This window comes from Entelurus aequoreus, linkage group LG13, assembly GCF_033978785.1.
Source record: "Entelurus aequoreus isolate RoL-2023_Sb linkage group LG13, RoL_Eaeq_v1.1, whole genome shotgun sequence".
NCBI lineage: Eukaryota > Metazoa > Chordata > Actinopteri > Syngnathiformes > Syngnathidae > Entelurus > Entelurus aequoreus.
Window position 1 is genome coordinate 32,827,280 of NC_084743.1, and position 22,148 is coordinate 32,849,427.

General features: G+C 37.2%; 1 protein-coding gene across 1 annotated transcript in view; it reads left to right on the plus strand.

The window, feature by feature from the left end:
• The first annotated feature begins 946 nt into the window (after positions 1–946).
• The window catches only part of efnb2a (ephrin-B2a), a 71,289-nt gene continuing 50,087 nt past the window's right edge, over positions 947–22,148 (plus strand). Inside the window, exon 1 of the mRNA XM_062067756.1 lies at positions 947–1,571. Coding sequence (XP_061923740.1) covers positions 1,456–1,571 — 116 coding nt within the window. The 5' untranslated portion in view covers positions 947–1,455. The remainder of the gene's footprint in view (positions 1,572–22,148) is intronic.

A 22,148-nucleotide genomic window follows, 5' to 3' on the forward strand; every position in this document is an offset into this window, starting at 1 on the left:
ATACAATGTCCGTGTATATTCCAACATATTTTCTTCTATATAATTTTAGTTGAATACATCCATCCATCCATTTTCTACCGCTTGTCCCTCTCTGGGTCACGGGGGGTGCTGGAGCCTATCTCAGCTGCATTCGGGCGGAAGGTGGGGTACACCCTGGACAAGTCGCCACCTCATCGAAAGGGCCAACACAGATAGACAGACAATATTCACACTCACATTCACACACTAGGGCCAATTTAGTGTTGCCAATCAACCTATCCCCAGGTGCATGTCTTTGGAGGTGGGAGGAAGCCACGCAGCCACGGAGATCGAACCCAGGACCTTTGTATTGTGAGGCACATGCACCACTGTGCTGCCTAAGTTTGATATATATATATATATTATTTGTAATTTTTCATTCATATTTTATGTATTTAAAAAAAAATTGAATTATTTTGTTTTTAAATATGTGTGTAATATATCTGAGTTTATTCATTGTGTGTATAGGAAGGATATACTTTTCATCCGCTAGTGGGCGCTCTTGCCTTTTGGGAAAAAAATGCCTTGGCGAGAGAAACATGGCGGCGTTATTCCTTTTGGTCTCTTTTGTCTTTATTCCATTTAAAATGTTCGCTCTTTTACGTCACTGCAGGCCCAAACTCTGCTTTATCACTGTCTTAATATTATTATCATATATATATTTTTTGCCTTACACGTTTTTATGACGAACCTGGACAGCGTAGTCACGCGGTTGACAAACGTGTGAAAAATAACCACGTATTTTATATTGTGAAAATGTTTTTCAACAAACACATGGATTAGTTCAAAAATAAAGTGTTTGATTGACGGCCCACCCCGCGCTAACTTGCCCGCCCAGGGACCAATCAGCGGCGGCGGGGGGCGTGGCCTGAGTCTTCCCCTCATAATCCCACTCGGGGGGTCTCTGACGCCGACTTTCTATCCGGGTTTGGATGATGAGCAGCGGCGTCGTCTCCCCCTCATCGTCCGCGGCCGTCTGGGACGATCTGCGACATTGAGCCGCCAACTTCCACCCGCAGCTCTTTTATCACTCATTGACGCGCCATGTTTGATCATTTTCTCCATTTCGACTCTTTTTCGCCTTTTTCTCCTCATCTCCATCATCATTTTTATTATTATTATTATTGTTGTTGTTGCTCTTAACGTCCGATCATCGCATCGCACGACTTGGATTCTTGCAAAAACAAAGAGGATTTATTGTTGTTCTCCTTGAGGAATGTAAAAGGACGGACAACCCAACAACCAACAACCAACAACCAAGCACCAACTCCCGCTATGCGCTTTTGCGTGGTGGCGCACGTCCGCGTCCTGTGCGTCTTTTTGCTCTGCGCACAGTAAAGAAGGGGAAACAAAAAACACTTTCTTCGGATACACTTTGCTCCCTTTTCTCGACACACATTTTGGCTTACAAAACATTTATTCGTCCTCCTATAAGTCATGGGGAAGTCGATGTGGAGTTATTATTATTTTGGAGTTCTCTTTATTACCTTCAGAGCGGACTTTTGTCGTGCGCTCATCCTGGAGTCCATCTACTGGAACACCACTAACACCAAGTAAGTGCGCGCAACACATTTTCCTGGAAAAATGGCATCTTTATGAGCGTGGCCCTCGGTCAGGGGTGTCCAAAGGGCGGCACGGGGCCCCTATGCGGCGCGTAAAAAACCCCACAACTAAAATACACAAAAAGGCATCATAGGTTTTGTCAGATAAAACAAACTTGGTCAATTAAATTAGAATGTCATGCACATTTTGCTAATTGGAATAATTTTTTTTTTTAAACGTGTTTTTGTTATATTTGCTGACATATAGAAACTTTTCAAATACGTTTATTGATGATGCTGTACCTTTATGGCCTCACGGAAGCCGTCGTCTTCTGCAGTGGACATTTGTGTTTTGGTCAGAGTTGCAACTTTCATAATTGTGTGGTACAAAACACAAGTGTCCACTGCAGTGGACATTACTTTTGTCACATTTAGGGGGTAAAAAGCGCCCCGTTGTCCATGTCCACTAACGTCCACCGCAAAGGACGCTAAAGAAAGGCGCTTAAATTTATAAAATATATATACAAAAAATATTCGGTATGTAGACAGGACAGGAACATAAAGTAATAAAAAAAATAAGTATTACAAAAAAGTGATACATTTGTTAATAATAAATGTGTCTGCAATTTAGATAAAGTAGAGCAAAAATTGGGATTTGTTTTGCTTCTCCCTTCTCCTTTTCAGACATTGTGTAATATTTATAATAATCCCAAAGCATTAAAAAAGATCCCATCAGCGTACACACAGAAAGTACAGCAAAAGACTATTAATTTTGGGTTATGCATTTTTAGAATATTTTATTCCCAGCGGTCTTGCTATGTCAATCAGATGCCATGTCAATTGTAACTTGAATTTTTTTTTGTTGCTCAAATTGAAGAGAAGCACTGTAACTTACTGTTTGGCCATACTGTAATTTTATATATATAAATAAATATTCTATTACCATCATACTGCCATTTTACATATACATAAGTCTCCTATTGTCAAACTGTAATTGTACATATGAAAAGGGTTTCTATTATTGTCATACTGTCATTTTATATACAAATAAGTACATACATGTACAATAATTACCAACACAAAGTACATATACTTTATGAATTGATGTAAATATGTTTTTGAACAAATACTACACTGCTTTGACTTTGATGTGTAGGTAGGAAACACAATACAAATGCAACTAAACAAGACAGCAGCAGCCAAAAGACGTAATATGGGAAAAATAAATAACAGTACACTTTATCTACAACACACTTACTGTATATAGTGGAATAACAATATATACCTTCTTATAAATAGTTTTTTGTGGGTGGGGTGGGGGGAGGGGGGTGGTTAGTACGCGGCCCTCGGTGTAAAAAGTTTGGAAACTCCTGGAAGAAACAAGAAGTTGTTCTACTTCTACTTTATTAAACATCAAGTTATTGCATTTATTTACACTTTATACAAGCACTATTTGCACCTGTATTCAATTATTTAGGTATAATCTCTTGATGTTAACAACATGCATGTTATTATTAATATTATTATTTATATTTACTAATGTATTTATTTATTTTGATGTAACATATTTCCCAGTTATTAATATAATTATGTTATTACTATCACTGACACTCATTTCCATATTTGTTTTTCGTGACATACATACTTATAATATATATTTGTTGGAATGTAATTGATATTCCAGCTATTAAGTAATTATTTTATGGTAATTTATTTTTCTTTTAATTTACGTAATTATTATTTTTTTTGTTTACTTATTTATAGACATATGCATACATTTTCTTACATTAAAAAACGCCTAACTATGCAGCAATTTAACCAAACTATGAGGAATTTCTGCTTCTGTAATACTATGTGTATATACATATATATATATATATATATATATATATATATATATATATATATATATATATATATATATATATATATATATATATATATATATATATATATATATATATATATATATATATATATATATATATATATATATACATGTATACTTATACATACATATATATCTATATACATATATGTGTATATATACACACACGCACACATTGACATTAACACACACACACACACACACACACACACACACACACACACACACCCACACACACACACACACACACACACACACACACGCACACACACACAGTGTGTAACTGGCTGCAATGAATGCTGTTCAACTATGATTATTTTGTTAACTTTTACACAGAAGTCTCCAATGTTTAGCCCGAGGGTCATTTGTGGCCTGCAGCTTGTTGTATTTCTATGGCCCTTGGCATATATTCTAAAATCACAACAAACCTGAATTAGTCTTGTAAAAAAAAAAAAAAAATATATATATATATATATATATATATATATATATATATATATATATATATATATATATATATATATATATATATATATATATATATATATATACATAAACCCATACTTATTGTACTTGGACCGTGATCCTCAAAGCACGCGGTTTGTCCATAAATTGTATGCCGATTGGTCCCTAAACTCATATTGCAGTGATTCTCAAACTGTGGGCTCCATCTCATGGTACGCCAAATAATCACTTGATTAATGTACAGTGTTTTGTTTTTCTATATTCAAACACATTGTTACTGTTCAAACTGTGTGTAATGTTACAGTGGCCGACAATGATGAATATACTTATTAGTACATACTGAGGCCTACTAAGCTACTGTATTCTAATGTTGGTCATTATGGTGGTACTTGGAGAGCCAAGTGTTTTCTGAGGTGGTACTTGGTAAAAAAAAGTTTGAGAACCACTGAAGGTGTTTAAAAGTGCAATGTTATGACGATGAAAACATTTAGTGTGTCCTATCATCATTCAGTTATGGCAAGCATTACTACACTCATTCACTCACTAGATTTTAATCATCTTTAAATGCATGAAAGTGCTGGCATTTGATTTAAACATTGTAAGAGGATAGACGTGGAGATGATTGAAACGCTGCTAAATGTGTTTCCAATGCCTTTTTAGATAGAAGGTCGGGAAATGCAGCTTCTAAAATTACTCGGGGCTTGTCAACTTTTATTTTGAAAATGGTGATACTCGTCTGACCTTGGCGTTTTTTGGGCGCCCCTCCCGAACCCCCACGGCTGCGGCGAACACAGCAACATTCCACTGAATTAACGTGAGCATGTGTGCGCTCTTTGTGTTCCGTCTGGAGTTTGGGGGTTAAGTGATATCATTGATTGAGATGTTTTTGGGGGAAGGGGATGATATCCATGCCAAGGGGTTTGGATCTAATGGAGACAATGCAGGGAATCACTGACTCCTTCCTGTTGTCCAACTTAACACACCATCATTTTAACCTAACCCGTGAGAAGCCATGGTAACATTCATGCTTGCAACACTTTAAATTAGAGGTGTCCAGAGCCGATTCAGACAAAAAACTAGTATCGGAATACATCGGATTGCATCTAAAAGGTCCGATACAAGCAGTCCTACTTGTGTAAAGCTGGACAGCCAGTTAACATCTAAATGTCCTCCAATAAGCACACAAGGTTGGTCTTTTATTGTATTTTTTTTGTATTTGTACAAAAGATAGACATGGTAGGCTATAGGCTACTAGGAGCTAGCAGCTACACAACAGCTAAGCACACAATAGCACTCAAGCTAAACAGACGTAATAAGTGTACTTAATTTAACAGTATTTCCGTCTAAAACAGCACATTTGTCAACATAAAGTTTCATATTACTTACAAATATGAAGTCTCTAAGGCAGACGCGTATTAGAAAACATCCAGTAACAAACCTTTCCGCGTCATTTAACTTACTGCATCACTAGCTTAAATTCATGATTTATTGTGGCCACTAGGTGTCGCCAGAAACACAATTTACCATTCCAATTCAAATTAAACACAGCATAAGTCCATTTCAGTCAGTTCATAATAAATAGGCTAGTGTTTTCATACTTACCATTGTTGTGTTTGACTAATTTCACTCGTCAAACCTTTTCTAACATTCAACACAACGGTAATAAAAGTATGTCTGATTCCTGCTGATGTATCAGAACAATATCAGAATTGGCCAATCCTCAATATCGGTTTTGGAAGTAAAAAGTTGTATCGGTACAACCCTACTACGAATTTCTAAAAATTGACGACTTTGATCAATTAGCAACAAATCATCAAATCAAAGTTTATTAGTATAGAACTACCGTTCAAAAGTTTGGGGTCACCCAAACAATTTTGTGGAATAGCCTTCATTTCTAAGAACAAGAATAGACTGTCGAGTTTCAGATGAAAGTTCTCTTTTTCTGGCCATTTTGAGCGTTTAATTGACCCCACAAATGTGATGCTCCAGAAACTCAATCTGCTCAAAGGAAGGTCAGGTTTGTAGCTTCTGTAACGAGCTAAACTGTTTTCAGATGTGTGAACATGATTGCACAAGGGTTTTCTAATCATCAAGTAGCCTTCTGAGCCAATGAGCAAACACATTGTACCATTAGAACACTGGAGTGATAGTTGCTGGAAATGGGCCTCTATACACCTATGTAGATATTGCACCAAAAACCAGACATTTGCAGCTAGAATAGTCATTTACCACATTAGCAATGTATAGAGTGTATTTCTTTAAAGTTAAGACTAGTTTAAAGTTATCTTCATTGAAAAGTACAGTGCTTTTCCTTCAAAAATAAGGACATTTCAATGTTTGAGTTTGAGTTTGAGTTTGAGTTTATTTCGAACATGCAAGCATACAACATGATACATCACAATTTCCAGTTTCTCTTTTCAACATGTTCGAAAAGGAGTAGGAAGAAGCAGAGCTTATTTAATCCTACCCCTTTTCTTTTACATAACAGTTGCTAAACTTTTTTGTTCACTTCCTGTTCTCAATTTTTTCACAATGTACTCCATAAGTAATCACAATAAAAATAAATAGATCAATAATAATTGGTGAAGTAAGTTACATTTCATATGATGAGATAAGTAAGATTATTTTGAGAGTGAAAGAATGGATGAATTAAATAAATTCCGAATGTTTATCATTGTTCTTCTTCTTTGTACTTTGTAAACACTTTAAGTTTGAAGAGTTTCTTGAAGTGGATCATATTAGTACATTGTTTGATTGCTTTGCTTAATCCATTCCATAATTGAATTCCACATACTGATATACTGAAGGTCTTAAGTGTTGTACGTGCGTGACCCCAAACTTTTGAACGGTAGTGTATAAAAAGTAGCGCAAAGTGAATTTGACCCTGTCGAAAAAATATTAATGTTGCTTTTAATCATTGACAAATGTCACGGTCTAATAATAACAGTCTTAATAATTAAGAATGTCCCGATCAACATGTTTGCCATCACATCCGATCCAATTTGAAGTCCAGATCCGATACTTTGACAGTAGATTATAGAACAGAAAATGTTTTATAACACAAAACTAAAGTAAAAAAAAACATTTAAATGTAGAATTTGCTAGTATTGTTGCAAATCAAATGATTTATTACATTTGTGGTATTGAATGCTCCATATAATGTTTAAAACAAAATAAAGTGCACAATAACTAAACTCAACTTCTATTGGCTCCAATTTAAATCAATTGGATTTTGCCCTCAAAGCTTTCCTGTATCCACTCCCTCACTTTGTAAACAATAACAGCAACAACCAAAAAATATTTTGTAATAAAATAAACACTTTTGAAATAATCTTTCTTGGGAGTAGAATCATTAGAATTTAAGCACGCCTGGGCTCGGCAGGTCATTGGCCGATCAGTTAAAAAATGCCCGATCTGATCCCATGATCAGGATGGAGACATCTCTAAAAATAATACTAAATATAAAAATTTTCACCATTCTTGTCGTGCCTGCAAAATTTGGCGAGCCAAATGAAATGACTTTGTGGGCCAAATTTTGCCCCCGGTACCCACTTTGGGCACTAGTTAATTGCTAGCGTGAATGTTTTGGTAAATGGTTTGAAGTGGATGAAAAATGGCAAAGTAGTGAGAATTCTCAAGGTCAACGAGAGTTGGTGTTTCGGAATTATTTGGAATGTTGACCATACATACAACAATGTTGCAAATAAGTTGATTGTGTTCATGTTGGAATGCTTTGAACGAGGAATTCTCAGGACGAGAGGGAGTTTGGGTTTTCCAATTGTTTGGGGATTCTCAGGGCATTGAAATGACCGCAGCTGGATTGTTCCAATTGTCTTAGAGAACGTTTGGCCTCATCACTTTCTGCTCACAGACTTAGATAGGACAGTCTGAGGGGATGGAGCCGGATTCTACAGGAGGGGGCATGTCCAGACAATTGAGAATACAATGACCTGATGTATGAGAATATTCATAGGCAGGGGTGGGAATGTTAGGGATGGGGAAATTAGAATCAATTGAGAAATGTGAAACCCGTCAAAATTGACCATTCTTTCCAAACAAAAATGTTGTCATAGAATATTACGGAGAATGTGGGATGTTTTTTTTTTTGGGGGGGGGCAATGGTGTCCTGAATGAGCGGAACATTTTGATGTTCTTGTGGATAAGTGTGGAAGTGTCAAAAATAGCAACATCGGTTTGCGTCGATCTTTGACTGTCGACAGACAAACGTTGGAAATGTGAATGCTTCTGGCCGGACTTGATGCTTTTGTGGGGGGCGAGCAACTGATAAAGGAAGGCTTTCTCTGCGTACGCTGGACATGTGTGCGTTTATGCGAGAAAAAATAAATTGCCCGCCAGGCCCACGGCTGTGTGGATTAACCCTCATTGTTGTGTGCTCTTTACTACTTTACTGCCCTGATGCATGCGACCCCTAAGAACAAACTAAAGGCTCCACATTCTCCTCACCCCAGTCTTTCTAACACACAAAGACACACACACACACACACACACACACACACACACATGCACACGCCTACTTCCCCTGCTAATCCATTTTGTATTTGGAAGGCAGAAACAAAGGCGAGGCCTGCTTACATGGTTAATGTTAAAAGAGCGCTCCCTCTCCTCCTCTGCAGTTCATTAAGAGATTACATAGAAGCCCAAAGGCCCTTTGTGACCAGGCAGTGACGGGGGCACCTCTGCAGGGCCTTTTGTTCAAATAAGGGGTCTGGGGGAGTGGCATAGGGATGTCGGTCCATCATGAATGAGTGACAAGGTCTTGTAACCGCGTCTCCTTCATTGTCTCTGCGTGGAAGATCTTGGTATAAAAATACTTTGATGGTCCCTGAAGGTGTGAAAATGTCCTCACGGTTTTTCTTAGTAATACGTTCCAAAAAGTCAGACCAAAACTAGGGATCTGATATTGATATCAAAAATCGATCTGATACCAGCAAAAAACCAAGATGACCTTGGCTTGCGTGTTAAAAATGTCCGATACAAGCAGTCTTGTAGCACAATTTTTATTTGTGCAAAGTTAGACTGCCAGTTAACGTCTAAATGTCCTCCAATGAGCGCACAAAGATGGTCTTTTCTTATATTTCAGTCAAGTCATTTACCAAAGGTAAAGCATGGTACGCTATAGGCTACGAGGAACTAAAAGCTACACAACAGCTAAGCATAAAATAGCGCACTAGCTAGACACACGTAATAAGTGTCCTTAATTGAACAATATCGCGGTCTAAAACAGCACATTTGTCAAAGTAAACAAGTATCACATAATTATAGTTGCAAATTAATTATAGATACAGTATGAAGGGGATTCATATGACTCCATTCATACCAGACACATGAAACGTGACGAAATGAGGGGCGCACTATCCACTTTAGCCGCCAGACGGCAGTAGAGTGTTGAATATCTTAAATTGTGTTTAGTGGCAATTCCAACTTTGACCACAGCGTCAGTTGTTGTGTAGTGTGACACTTTCCATCATTTTCAGCAGACAGCATTGCAAAATGATTAATTCCCCAACATCCTCGCACGCAAGATCCCCCCAGGAAGGGGGCCGTGTAAATCCCTTCCCTGCTGTCCAAAGTCTTCAAGGCAGAAGTGTATCAAAATGTATCCAGTAACAAACGTGTCCACACATTCCACTTACTGCGTCATGAGCTTAACTTAATGAATTATTGTGACCACTGGGTGTCACCAAAACACAAATGACCACTCCACTTCAAAAATGTAAATACCTACCATTTCTCTGAGTAATATCACTTGATCAAACCTTTTTCAATATTCCACACTGCAAAATAAAAAAAACATGTACGATCCCCGCTGATAACGTACCAGATTGATATCGATATGGGCTCAAAGCATATCGTATCAGAAGTGAAAAAGTAGTATCAGGACACTCCTAACGAAAAAACAATTGTACAAAATCCAATACAGAAATCCAATTATTTTGTTCCAGACACACAAAAAATAAACACAAACCACATTTATTTTATAGACAATAATTAATAGGCGTGCCGCAAAAAATTTATTCACATCTGAATGAAGATTCTTTTTTATGGGGATTCTGAATCAATTCAATGTTGAGGAATCAGGAAAATTCAGGAGTTTTTTTAGGCGGCTACCTCGCTGCACAAATACGTCATACATCACCAAGAGGAGCTTTTGTAACCTGTAACCTGCTTTGAAAAGGTTGTATTATCATCTATATACCAGATCAAATATTGCGAGAATCGGTTTGAATCAAGAATCAGGGATTCTAGTTTGTTATGCGCAATGTTTGACCCTACGATATATGCTCCTGAGAACATGTGTCCTCTGCAGTGGACAAATGTTTTTGATCTATTTCGGTGGTTTTCAAACATTTTTTAACCAGGTACCACCTTAGAAAGCACCTGGCTCTCCAAGTACCACCAGAATGACAAACATGAAAGTACCATAGTGTAGTAGGCCTAAGTAATCATTAAAAACAAGGCAGATGTTTTATTTAATTTAACAAGCATTTTTAATATGTTTGGCCACTGTAACATTACACACAGTTTGAACAGTAACACCGTGTTTGAATATGGGAAAACAAAACACTGTACTTTAATCAAGTGATTCTTTGGGGTTTGCGTACTACAGTTTGAGACTCCCTGGTCTATGTCTTTTTATATATGTATTTTGGGTAAAAAAGTGCCCTGCTATGCAAAATACAAATGTCAACTGCAGTGGACGCTATCTTTACGACTGGATAGTAGTAAATAAAGCTGCTTGTTCTGTGACTTTTAGTAGTTGTGGATTGAAACTTTTAGATACAAAAAAGAAGAGCAAAATTTGGGCGCAAGTCTTAGCCGATATATGAGGAAGTGTGTATCTTCACGACTGGAAAAGAGTCAATAAAGATGCTTGTTCAGTGAATTTTAGTTGTAATGGAATTAAACTTTTGTCTTTAGAAGAGCTACGTTTCGCTAAGTTTGAGATAGAGATGTGACATTTACTAACGAATTGAGTCTTTTGAACGGTTCTTTTAAGTGAACCAATTCACAGTTGTCAGCCGTTAGTGTTGGAGCTGTTTGTATGCACATGCAGATACAATGCCACCCAACTGGACTGAATAAATTATCATTTTTATTTGTAATTGTTTTTGTTTACTTGTTTTTATGTTATTTAGTTACTTTTTTTCATTTGAACTCACTACGGGAGAGGAAGAGGGCGGGGTTAACATTTTTGCAATGCAGTCTGTTGAAAATTATGGAAAGTGCCACTCTCCATGTGGTCAAAGTTGGAATTGCCACAAAAAACATTTTAAGATATTCAATACTAAAGTGGATAGTGCACCCCCCTAGTTTGTCACGTTTCACGTGTCAGGTAAACCGAGATAAATCCCCCCTTACTACTGTATATACATTGTATTCTTATTTGTTTTGTGTATTTTTATCTGTACTAATAAAATGCTACAAAGTTCTTTAAGTTGGGGAATATTCTACTTAGTGATATCACTGTCAAAACTTGGGGATATGGGACCACCTTAAGGAATATTTACCAACCATTCATTTTTTTTAAAAACCAAAAAATAAAATACAATTATTGCCTATATTTCCGAATATTTCTTACCAAAACAGTAATATTTGTGTACATTTTAATTATACTGATACACATTGTATCTTTTAACAGCGACCCTTAATTATTTTGTTGCTAAAAAAATAACTATAATAACAAGCAAGTTTTTTGAACAACTCTTTTAAAGAAGCGGAACTAGCTCCCTTTAAAGAGCCATAAATCTCTTCTGAAGTTTGAAACATTAGTGTTTTGTTTTACGAGTTTATTCATGACATATCCTCAAAAGTCGGAGTTCTCCGTAGTGGACATTTGTGTTTTGCTTTAAAAGGCTATTTTCTCCAAAATGATCCAACCAACAGATGCAATAGACCAGGGGTTTTTAACCTTTTTGACCCAGAGCCCAATTTTTTCACTACAGAGGGGCCCGGGGGCCCACTCAAATATTAACACTGAATTACTCATCTTACTCTAGATTTTAATCATATTCAATAATTATATCTGACAGTTTACAACCTTGTCAAATGATATGAAAGCATGTGTTAATCACAAAGATTATTATAAAGGTCAGACTAAATACAAAAATAGGTAATAATCAAGTATACTGCAAAAGAATGGTTTCATAGAAACAGATGAAAAATACATTCACAGACAATTTTGCAGTGCTAAATTAAATAAATTCTAACTAAATTAATAATAAATATTAATATATATGTTTCTTAAATAAACATCATCATAATGACTGATAAAAACACATTTACATATAATTTATATTAGAGATGTCCGATAATATCTATATATAATATATATAATATATATAAATGCTTGATTACCGAAATTATCGGTATCGTTTCTTTTTAATTATCGGTATCGTTTTTTTATTTTTATTAAATCAACATAAAAAACACAAGATACACTTACAATTAGTGCACCAACCCAAAAAACTCCCTCCCCCATCATTCACACAAAAGGGTTGTTTCTTTCTGTTATTAACATTCTGGTTCCTACATTATATATCAATATATATCAATACAGTCTGCAAGGGATACAGTCCGTAAGCACACATGATTGTGCGTGCTGCTGGTCCACTAATAGTACTAACCTTTAACAGTTAATTTTACTAATTTTCATTAATTACTAGTTTCTATGTAACTGATTTTATATTGTTTTACTTTCTTTTTTATTCAAGAAAATGTTTTTAATTTATTTATCTTATTTTATTTTATTAATTTTTAAAAAAAGGACCTTATCTTCACCATACCTGGTTGTCCAAATTAGGCATAATAATGTGTTAGGTTGTGAGTTCAAACCCCGGCCGAGTCATACCAAAGACTATAAAAATGGGACCCGTTGCCTCCCTGCTTGGCACTCAGCATCAAGGGTTGGAATTGGGAGTTAAATCACCAAAAATGATTCCCGGGCGGGGCACCGCTGCTGCCCCCTGCTCCCCTCACCTCCCAGGGGGTGAACAAGGGGATGGGTCAAATGCAGAGGACAAATTTCACCACACCTAGTGTGTGTGTGACAATCATTGGTACTTTAACTTTAACTTTAATTCCACGACTGTATATATCGATATCGGTTGCTATCGGTATCGGTAATTAAGAGTTGGACAATATCGGAATATCGGATATCAGCAAAAAAGCCATTATCGGACATCCCTAATTTAAATGTATTACAATTATTTTATACAATGTACAATTTATGTTGTGCTAAAAAAAAAAATTCCAACTAGATTAATAATAGATAACAATGATCATGATAAATGTTTCTTAAATATACAGTCAATAAAATTAAAGTGCAAATGAAATTAACGCTTCACCAATTTAGTCGTAATTTTTGTGCTTAAGAAACTTGTCTATGACTTTAGCGCCAAACTCATTTTGTTTGTTTGATATTGTCATTACTGCCACAAGTGGTGAACAAGTGTATTACAACTGAGTACTGTCAAACGGAGCACAGTTAAGAAACAAATATATTTTGGCGGCCCTCTATCAACACTGCAATAGACCACAGACAAATGTCCACTACAGTGGACGCTGGCTCTCAGGAGGATATGCTAGTCTAAACTGCCTGCTTGTTTTAGTTTTTGCAGACGCTCTGACGATTTTACGGATGTATACCATGTGTGCATTTGCTGCAAGTGTATTGTAGTGGTTAGCATAGCACAGACCTGGGCAAATTAAGGCCCGGGGGCCACATGCGGCCCGTTGAGCTTTTCAATCTGGCCCGCCGGACATTCCCAAATATTTTTTTTAGATCTTTAAGATGGAAACTGTAGCCGCCATTATGATGTGCAGTGATGTTTTCTAATGACCGTAAGTCTTGAACTATACAAAGTATTTCAATGGTTGGAATCTGCGCTTTTGGATGATATACTAGTTACTATGGTAATCTAATTAGTTACTATGGTCATCTAATTAGTTACTATGGTCATCTACGTCACAACAGCTCAGACGAGGCACCAAGCAGTGTGGGCGGGAAGCGTTTCCACAGACGTGGAAGGAGATTTTCACAACAAAGTTCTAAAGCTTAGTGATATATCAGATATATCAGATTGTAGGTGGGTTTGTTTTGTACCCTTCGCGTTCATATTTCACTGTTTGTTGCGTTTCACTTGATTGTAAAATATGTCGATCAAAAGGGGGTGTGACGTTCATATTTTGTCAATATTCAGTGTTTTATCCTTCATAGAAAAATGTAAAATTCCATTACGTTTATTAAGGCGGTCTGTCATAACGTTTTTAGCATTCAATCAGACATTATTGTGAGGTTTTGTATTAGTGTTCCTAAAAATAGATACAGCCAGACACATTTTTTCTCTAAATGTGGCCCCCAAGTCAAAATAATTGCCCAGGCCTGGCATAGCAACACAAATGCAACTACGCTTCCCGTTCCTTTTTTTCTTCTTTTTTTTTTAAAGGTAAGTTCAAGTGTTAGAATGTTCAAATTAGTGAGGTTAAAAGGTCTCTTGTTTTATGATAACAGTCAAAGATGATTACTAGGCTCGTGCATTAGAAGAGACAAGAAAAAGCCAAGCGGGACGGAAGAAAGCGTCGGGGTCCCCTCGGGACAAGGAGGCTAGTAATTATGTCTCGGGCTGCTCAGATTCCACAGTCCTGGATTACTGCTTGAAAGCCTGGGCCCAAGGCGGCAACTGCAGGCCGAGCCAGAACGAGGACAAAGAGTACAGAGTGACAGTCAGCATAAAGACCTCCGTCCCCTCGGCCGACAAAGGGCAAAAGCCGGAGCGCTGCAAAGAAGCGAGGCTGGATTAACCGTCACCGTCTTTGTCTGCTGCCTTCATCAAACCTTGCATTGCAGCTGGGATTCAAACACTTGCTCCTGTCCACCCTCCCCCTCCAAGGAGTACACAGGATAGACTCGGATAGCGATGCGCCACCGTGTGTGTGTGTGTGTGTGTGTGTGTGTGTGTGTGTGTGTGTGTGTGTGTGTGTGTGTGTGTGTGTGTGTGTGTGTGATCCAGTGCTTTAAATTGAAAGACATGCTGATAGGAAGGACAATTGCTTACATTGTCAACTGATCCAGGAGCGCAGGAGTGACTGAGGGAGATTTTACTCTTTGGTCGCTTTGCCTTCTCCTTCCCAAAATCACAAACTGCATAAAGTAAAAGATGAAAATGTTATAAAGAAAACACAACAACAGACGAGACAAAGCGGTCAACACAAACTTGCAAAGTCTCACATTTTTATCGACACCCTTCTTCGTAAAAAAGCCTTTTCTTGACAAAATAATCATCCTTTCCCTCACTAATGTCGCATATATACTTTTTTTTATTGTCCTGTATTTATTATGCTGAGAAGCAGTGTCCTCTGCAGTGGACCCTTTGTTGTTGGTATTTTGCTTTTTGTCAAAATAAAAAAAAACGCAGATTCTTAGGAAGATACAACAAGTGGGGCAGCATTTGGACAAAGATTTTCATCAAAAAGTTAATAATACAAAAATATGAGGTATAGCGTGTATTTTTAGGATAGGATAGGATAGATCAGTGGTTCTTAAACTTTTTCCACCAAGAACCACCTCAGAAGACACTTGGCTCTCCAAGTACCACCATAATGACAAACACACTAGCGTAGTAGGCCTAAGCATTCATTAAAAACAAAGGCAGATGTTTTATTTGACAAGTGTGTTTAATATTTTTACACACAAGTTTGAACAGTAACACTGTGTTTGAATACAATAAAATAAAACACCGTACTTAAATATTGAATTAAATATTTGGCATACCACTAGATCAGGGGTGTCAAACTAATTTGAGCTCAGGGGCCGCATGGAGGAAAATCTGTGCACACCAAGCCGGACTATTAAAAATCATAGCATTAAAACAAAAAAATAAAGACAACTTCAGATTGTTTTCTCTGTCTTACTTTGGCCAAAAATAAAACAAACAAATATTACAATAAAAAAATAGAAAAAATAGCGGCAGCAGTAAAGTTTAGATCCATGAAGGAAAGAAGAAAGTGAATGAATGTTTATAATTGAATGAATTTACATATGCATACAAGTTTGTTTTCTTTTGTATAATTTTTTAAAATTAATTAAGTAATGTTCATGACAACGTTTTTTTCAAAACACAATATAGAATGTGAGATACAACAGGATAATGCATACATTTATCATTTGTTTTGAAAACGGTTACAAAAAAGTGGAACCCCAAATATTTACTGTAGGACCCCATTTTTATGACTTGATGGGGTCTCATTTTGAAAATTCCTAGCACCAACACTGATGGAGTATTGGTGCGTGCAAAACAGCAGCAGGCGGCTGTGGCCTGCGGGCCGGTTCTAATACTAATCAAATATCATCCCGGGGGCCATAAATCATTCATTCGCAGGCTGGATCTGGCCACATATGCACTAGATGGAGCCCGCGTACCACAGTTTGAGAATCCCTGGGATAGACTTTATTTATCCCATGACTGGATAAGAGTAAATAAAGCTTGTGTCCAAGATAAAGGGAATGACAGGCTGTCTTCTCCGAGTTGATTTATTACAATCTTTGAAAGCTGGGTAACGTTTGCTGTGGTCTATAACGGCACACAAACAACTATCAGAAATTCAGCCAATATTACATACATATAATATGTCATGAGACATGCACATATAAATTAAATACACAGAGGATATAAGTAAAGTAAATTAAATGAGCTCAAATGAGGCATATTGATGCAAAATGTACATACAACTGGCCTAAATAGCATGTTAGCATCGACTAGCTTGCGGTCATGCACTGACCAAATATGCCTGATTAGCACTCGCAACAAGTCAATAACGTCAACAAGGCTCACCTTTGTGCATTCACGCACATTATAAAGAGTTTGGTGGACAACATGAGACAAAGAAGGAGTGGCATAAAACACTAGCATCTGAGAAAGTTATACATGTAAACAAACTGCTGGGTCACAGTCCACACAAATACGGTGAGTTCAAGAACCGCCAAAATTAGTAGGACACAACGGCGCTCGTCAAATACTCTCATCAGTGAAGCATAAACAAAAACATATTAAACAGTGGGCTTTCTAACCATTAGGGAGGTTTGTGTCATGTTTGTTTTCCTACAAAAACCCTATTAAAACCAAAAATATTCCCCCTTCCTTCTTTTTCCACTTTCATACATTCCAGGGAACCACTAGGGTTGCAGATCCCGAGCTAAATGATCATCCGAATCACCATCAATAAAAAGAGGATATGCAATAATAAAATTAAACAGCAATGAAAACGAGAACAATCCCTTACTTGTGTTTATTTTTTACAACAGCTCAGCACACAAGCCACACGAGCGTAATAAGTGTCCTTAATTGAATAATATTGCAGTCTAAAACATTACATTTATAAACAAGTATCAAATGACTATAGTTTCATTTTATTACACAAATTCTCCAAGGCATGAGTGTATTAGAAAATATCCAGTAACAAATGTGTCCGCATCATTCAACTTCCGGCGTCACGGGCTTAACTTCATGAATTATTGTGGCCCCTACATGTCGCCAAATGACAATACCACTCCACTTCAGCTTAAAGACAGCTTAAGTCCATTCCAGACGGTTAATGATAAATAGGTTAGTGTTTTTTATTAGAGATGTCCGATAATGGCTTTTTTGCCGATATCCGATATTACGATATTGTCCAACTCTTAATTACAGATACCGATATCAACCGATACCGATATATACAGTCGTGGAATTAACACATTATTATGCCTAATTTTGTTGTGATGCCCCGCTGGATGCATTAAACAATGTAACAAGGTTTTCCAAAATAAGTCAACTCAAGTTATGGAAAAAAGTGCCAACATGGCACTGCCATATTTATTATTGAAGTCACAAAGTGCATTATTTTTTTTAACATGCCTCAAAACAGCAGCTTGGAATTTGGGACATGCTCTCCCTGAGAGAGCATGAGGAGGTTGAGGTGGGCGGGCGGGGTTGAGGTGTGTGTGTGTGTGTGTGTAGCGGGGGGTGTATATTGTAGCGTCCCGGGAGAGTTAGTGCTGCAAGGGGTTCTGGGTATTTGTTCTGTTGTGTTTATGTTGTGTTACGGTGCGGATGTTCTCCCGAAATGTGTTTGTCATTCTTGTCTGGTGTGGGTTCACAGTGGGGCATATATTTGTAACAGTGTTAAAGTTGTTTAAACCTCCACCCTCAGTGTGACCTGTATGGCTGTTGACCAAGTATGCCTTGCATTCACTTGTGTGTGTGAAAAGCCGTAGATATTATGTGATTGTGCCGGCACGCAAAGGCAGTGCCTTTAAGGTTTATTGGCGCTCTGTACTTCTCCCTACGTCCGTGTACCACTCCGTACAGCGGCGTTTTAAATAGTCATAAATTTTACTTTTTGAAACCGATACCGATAATTTCCGATATTACATTTTAAAGCATTTATCGGCCGATAATATCGGCAGTCCAATATTATCGGACATCTCTATTTTTTATACCTACCATTGTTATCTCTTGGACTAATTTAACCTTTTTCTATCATTGTACACTACAAAATAATAAAAGTATGTACGATTCCTGCTGATGTCGGCCAATACTCAAGGCTCCAATATCGGAAGTGAAAAAGTATTAGTAGATCCTTCCATGATGGTCAGAGCGTTTGAGCGGCTTGGACGGAAATTGCAACCAATGTTGATTTCTACGCTTTCTGAGCATTTTACCACAATTCTTTATTTGTCTTTGACTGGACTCTCACTATTATGTTAGATCCACTATGGACTGGACTTTCACAATACTATGCTAGATCCACTCGACGTCCATTGCACCGGTCGCCCTAGAGGGGGTAGGGGTCCTCTCCAAGGTTTCTCATTGTCATCCCACTGGGTTGAGTTTTTCCTTGCCCTGATGTGGGATCTGAACCGAGGATGTCGTTGTGGCTTGTGCAGCCCTTTGAGACACTTGTGATTTAGGGCTATACAAATAAACATTGATTGATTGATTGATTGCCTCACTGCCACCAGAAAGGTCTGCCTCACACCTGGGAGACATCATGAAGGGGATAAAAGTTGACTAAAAATTATTATTTCAGTTATTTCTTTCTATCGCCGACACAAAGCTGACTTGTCGTGCGATCGCTCCTCTACACGAACATTTGAGGCGCACCCAACGGTACATCGTGAGCACGTGAAGGCGATCAGCGATGGTTTTTTTCCGCTCGTCTGGTGCTTATCTTTCCCGCGTCATGGCTGGAAATGTTTGATCTCCTGCAAGTCGCCAACTTCCTGCAGAGATAGCATTCATGCTAACCTGGCAGGGGGCCCGACGGCCCGTATGATAGCATTGTCCGAAAATGTGCTATCAGCAAAGACATTTCCACCTGGCGCGCAGATAAGATGTCGGTCGATATCCAGACACTTGCATGTGTAAGTGACTTTTTTTTTTTTTTTATAAAGAATCGCCTCGGAAACGTCATCATTTTGTTATTTTCCTCCAACATGCTTCCTTTCTCTCCATCCTTCTGGGTCCATCACTGCTGGACACACTGCATTACCGCCGAGTGTGTCCTCGGGGGCAGGGGAAATATCCACTCGGCCTATTTAGCTGTTGTGCATGAGCTGGAGTGTGCTCATGGGCGCACTGTATGCTGCGTGCGCGCACGTGTGTTAAACGCATGCTGTTGCTAGCGGCAACAAAATGTCATGCATGCACATGGAGAAAACACAATGATGTGCCGTAAATGTTCATTCGGGATAAAAGAGCTGCGTGATGTAGAAGCCCTGATGTGTATTTAACATGATTCTGCACTGATTTACTCCCCCTTTTTCGATTTAATTGAGTGCTTGTCGTTAATTATGAATTGTCTGTGCCTCACCACAAGTCCCCAGCTGGAGGTCTCCCCTGACAGTCTGCGGTGGCTGCTTTTGTAGTCAAAGAAGAAGAAAAAAAAAACTGACTCCGCCGTTCAGTCGGGGGGTGGATGAATATGTCCGAAACGAGCTGACTTCAACTTCTCTCATGATTAATTTTTGGGACAGGGTTTGAACTGAACACACAATAACACAATCATTTTGTGGGTTTATTTGTGCAGACGATGGTTAAACGCTGCAATGACTGTTTTGTTCTGATATTAAAAACAGCCGTTTGTAAAGGTCACTGGTGTTTTTGCCATAACAATATTTTGCATTAGCGTCATCAGCTTAATTAAATTATTTACTGTAGGCATTATGAGTCACCACAAAAACAATTACCAATCCACCTCAATTGAAAGAGTGTTTTTCATAACCAACATTGTTCTCTTTTTGGTAAATTTCACGTGCTCAAACCTTTTCTAGCATTGCACACGACAAACTAATACAAGTATGTATGATTCCTGCTGATATGCTATCGCACAGGTTTCAAACTCAAGGCCCGCGGGCCAAAATGGACCATCACTTCATTTTATGTGGCCTGCCAAAGGCTTGAATTAATGGAATTAAATAAATACATTTTATTTTGACAGAAAAAAAATACGGTATTAAAGATGGTAATCTTTGGGCAACTCACAATTTGATTCGATTCAATTCAGAATCTATTCTTTATTCAACACAAATCTCATTATATATGTTTGGCATAAAAATGATCAAACCTTTTCAAAACAGGCACAGGTTGCAAAAGCCTGTTTTTTTGTCTGCTTACATACAATTCATTTTTGATTTATTTTGTTTACAAAAATCTCCAAATGTTGATCAATATAATAAAATAAAAAAGAGCAACCCCAACAAATCCAACCCAATCTCAGCTTTACAATACTTAGGATAGAAATGTACAAAGTACATAAAAGGACATACAAATGCGATACTCATTAAATACAATGCTAAAAAAGGAAAAAAAACGAAAATGTATAAAAGCAACAGTATCAAAAATTAAATTAATGTTCATCCAAAAATGTTATAATTATTTGCCCCCCCCCCAAAAAAAACCCTATATATATATATATATATATACATATATATGTATGTATATATATATATATGTATATATGTATATACAGTATATATACAAATATATATATATACAGCATATATATATAAACTAAATATATATATATATATACATATTAAATACTGTACATATTAGTTCATTCTCAAAAATTATGAATCAATTTAGAATTGGACTGAATACAATTTGGATGTGGTTACATTTTTTGAGCACCCTTACTGCATATCTTCTAAGCGTTAATGTTATTTGTTATCTAACAAGATATTCCAAGCATTTTTTAGGGTTATCAAAAATAAACACATAAATATATGCTTGTCACCTTGAGTTACAATTCCAAAGCAAGTTATTCGTCCATCTGTTATTAAAAAATATAATAATCAAACACAATTGCCTTTGCAAATTGTGTAACGAGGCTAATATACATTTATTTTCTTACATATTTACTAGTACAAGCGGCCCTCTGAGGGCAGCCATACCTGCAATGTGGCCCTCACTTTAAACGAGTCTGACAACCCTGTCCTATCGGATCAATATCAGTATCAACCAATATTCAAGACTCTAATATCTGTATTGTATTGGAAGTGAAAAAGGGACACCCCTCTAAGAAAGTGTCTTACAATTTGAACAAACACATAGATAGTTTATGTTTAGTCGTCTCCACCTGTCAGTTTTAATGTTCATAATCATATCAGTTAACCAAGTCAAACACATCATTGGCGGCTAACCAACAGCAACGCAAACAGGTGCAGCGATGACGTTCGCTGACACTAACCTTCCATAGTACAAAGCTACAAAAAGACTGAAAAGTTTGAAATGAAGAAGTTGTCCCTCTCAGGTGTCTGTAGATGTTTGCCACATTACATTACGTTTAGGACACCCTGACTTAACAAATAACATTTAATCTCATGCAATCATAGCAAAGCTGCAGGGCCTCGCTGCACTCTGAGACTAAACTGCAACATTATTTTTCTTTTTGGGAAATATTTAGGGGATTTCAATTACACTTACAGACAGAAAGCCCTGCAGGCGCTTTGAGTTCCTGCTCCTGTTGTTGAAATGTCCCCTATTAAATATAGTTTTATCTTATTTTGAAACATGTTTTGTACTCCTGTATTATAGTTCCAATGTGTAAAACAAAGTCATTATATTTGTTTTGTTTTTTTCTCTCAAATCTCTTCTTTTTTTTACATAATAAAACATTTCAATCTAATCACTGTAGTGTTGACCGTCTACTGATACTATACTTGGTGTTGTTAGTGT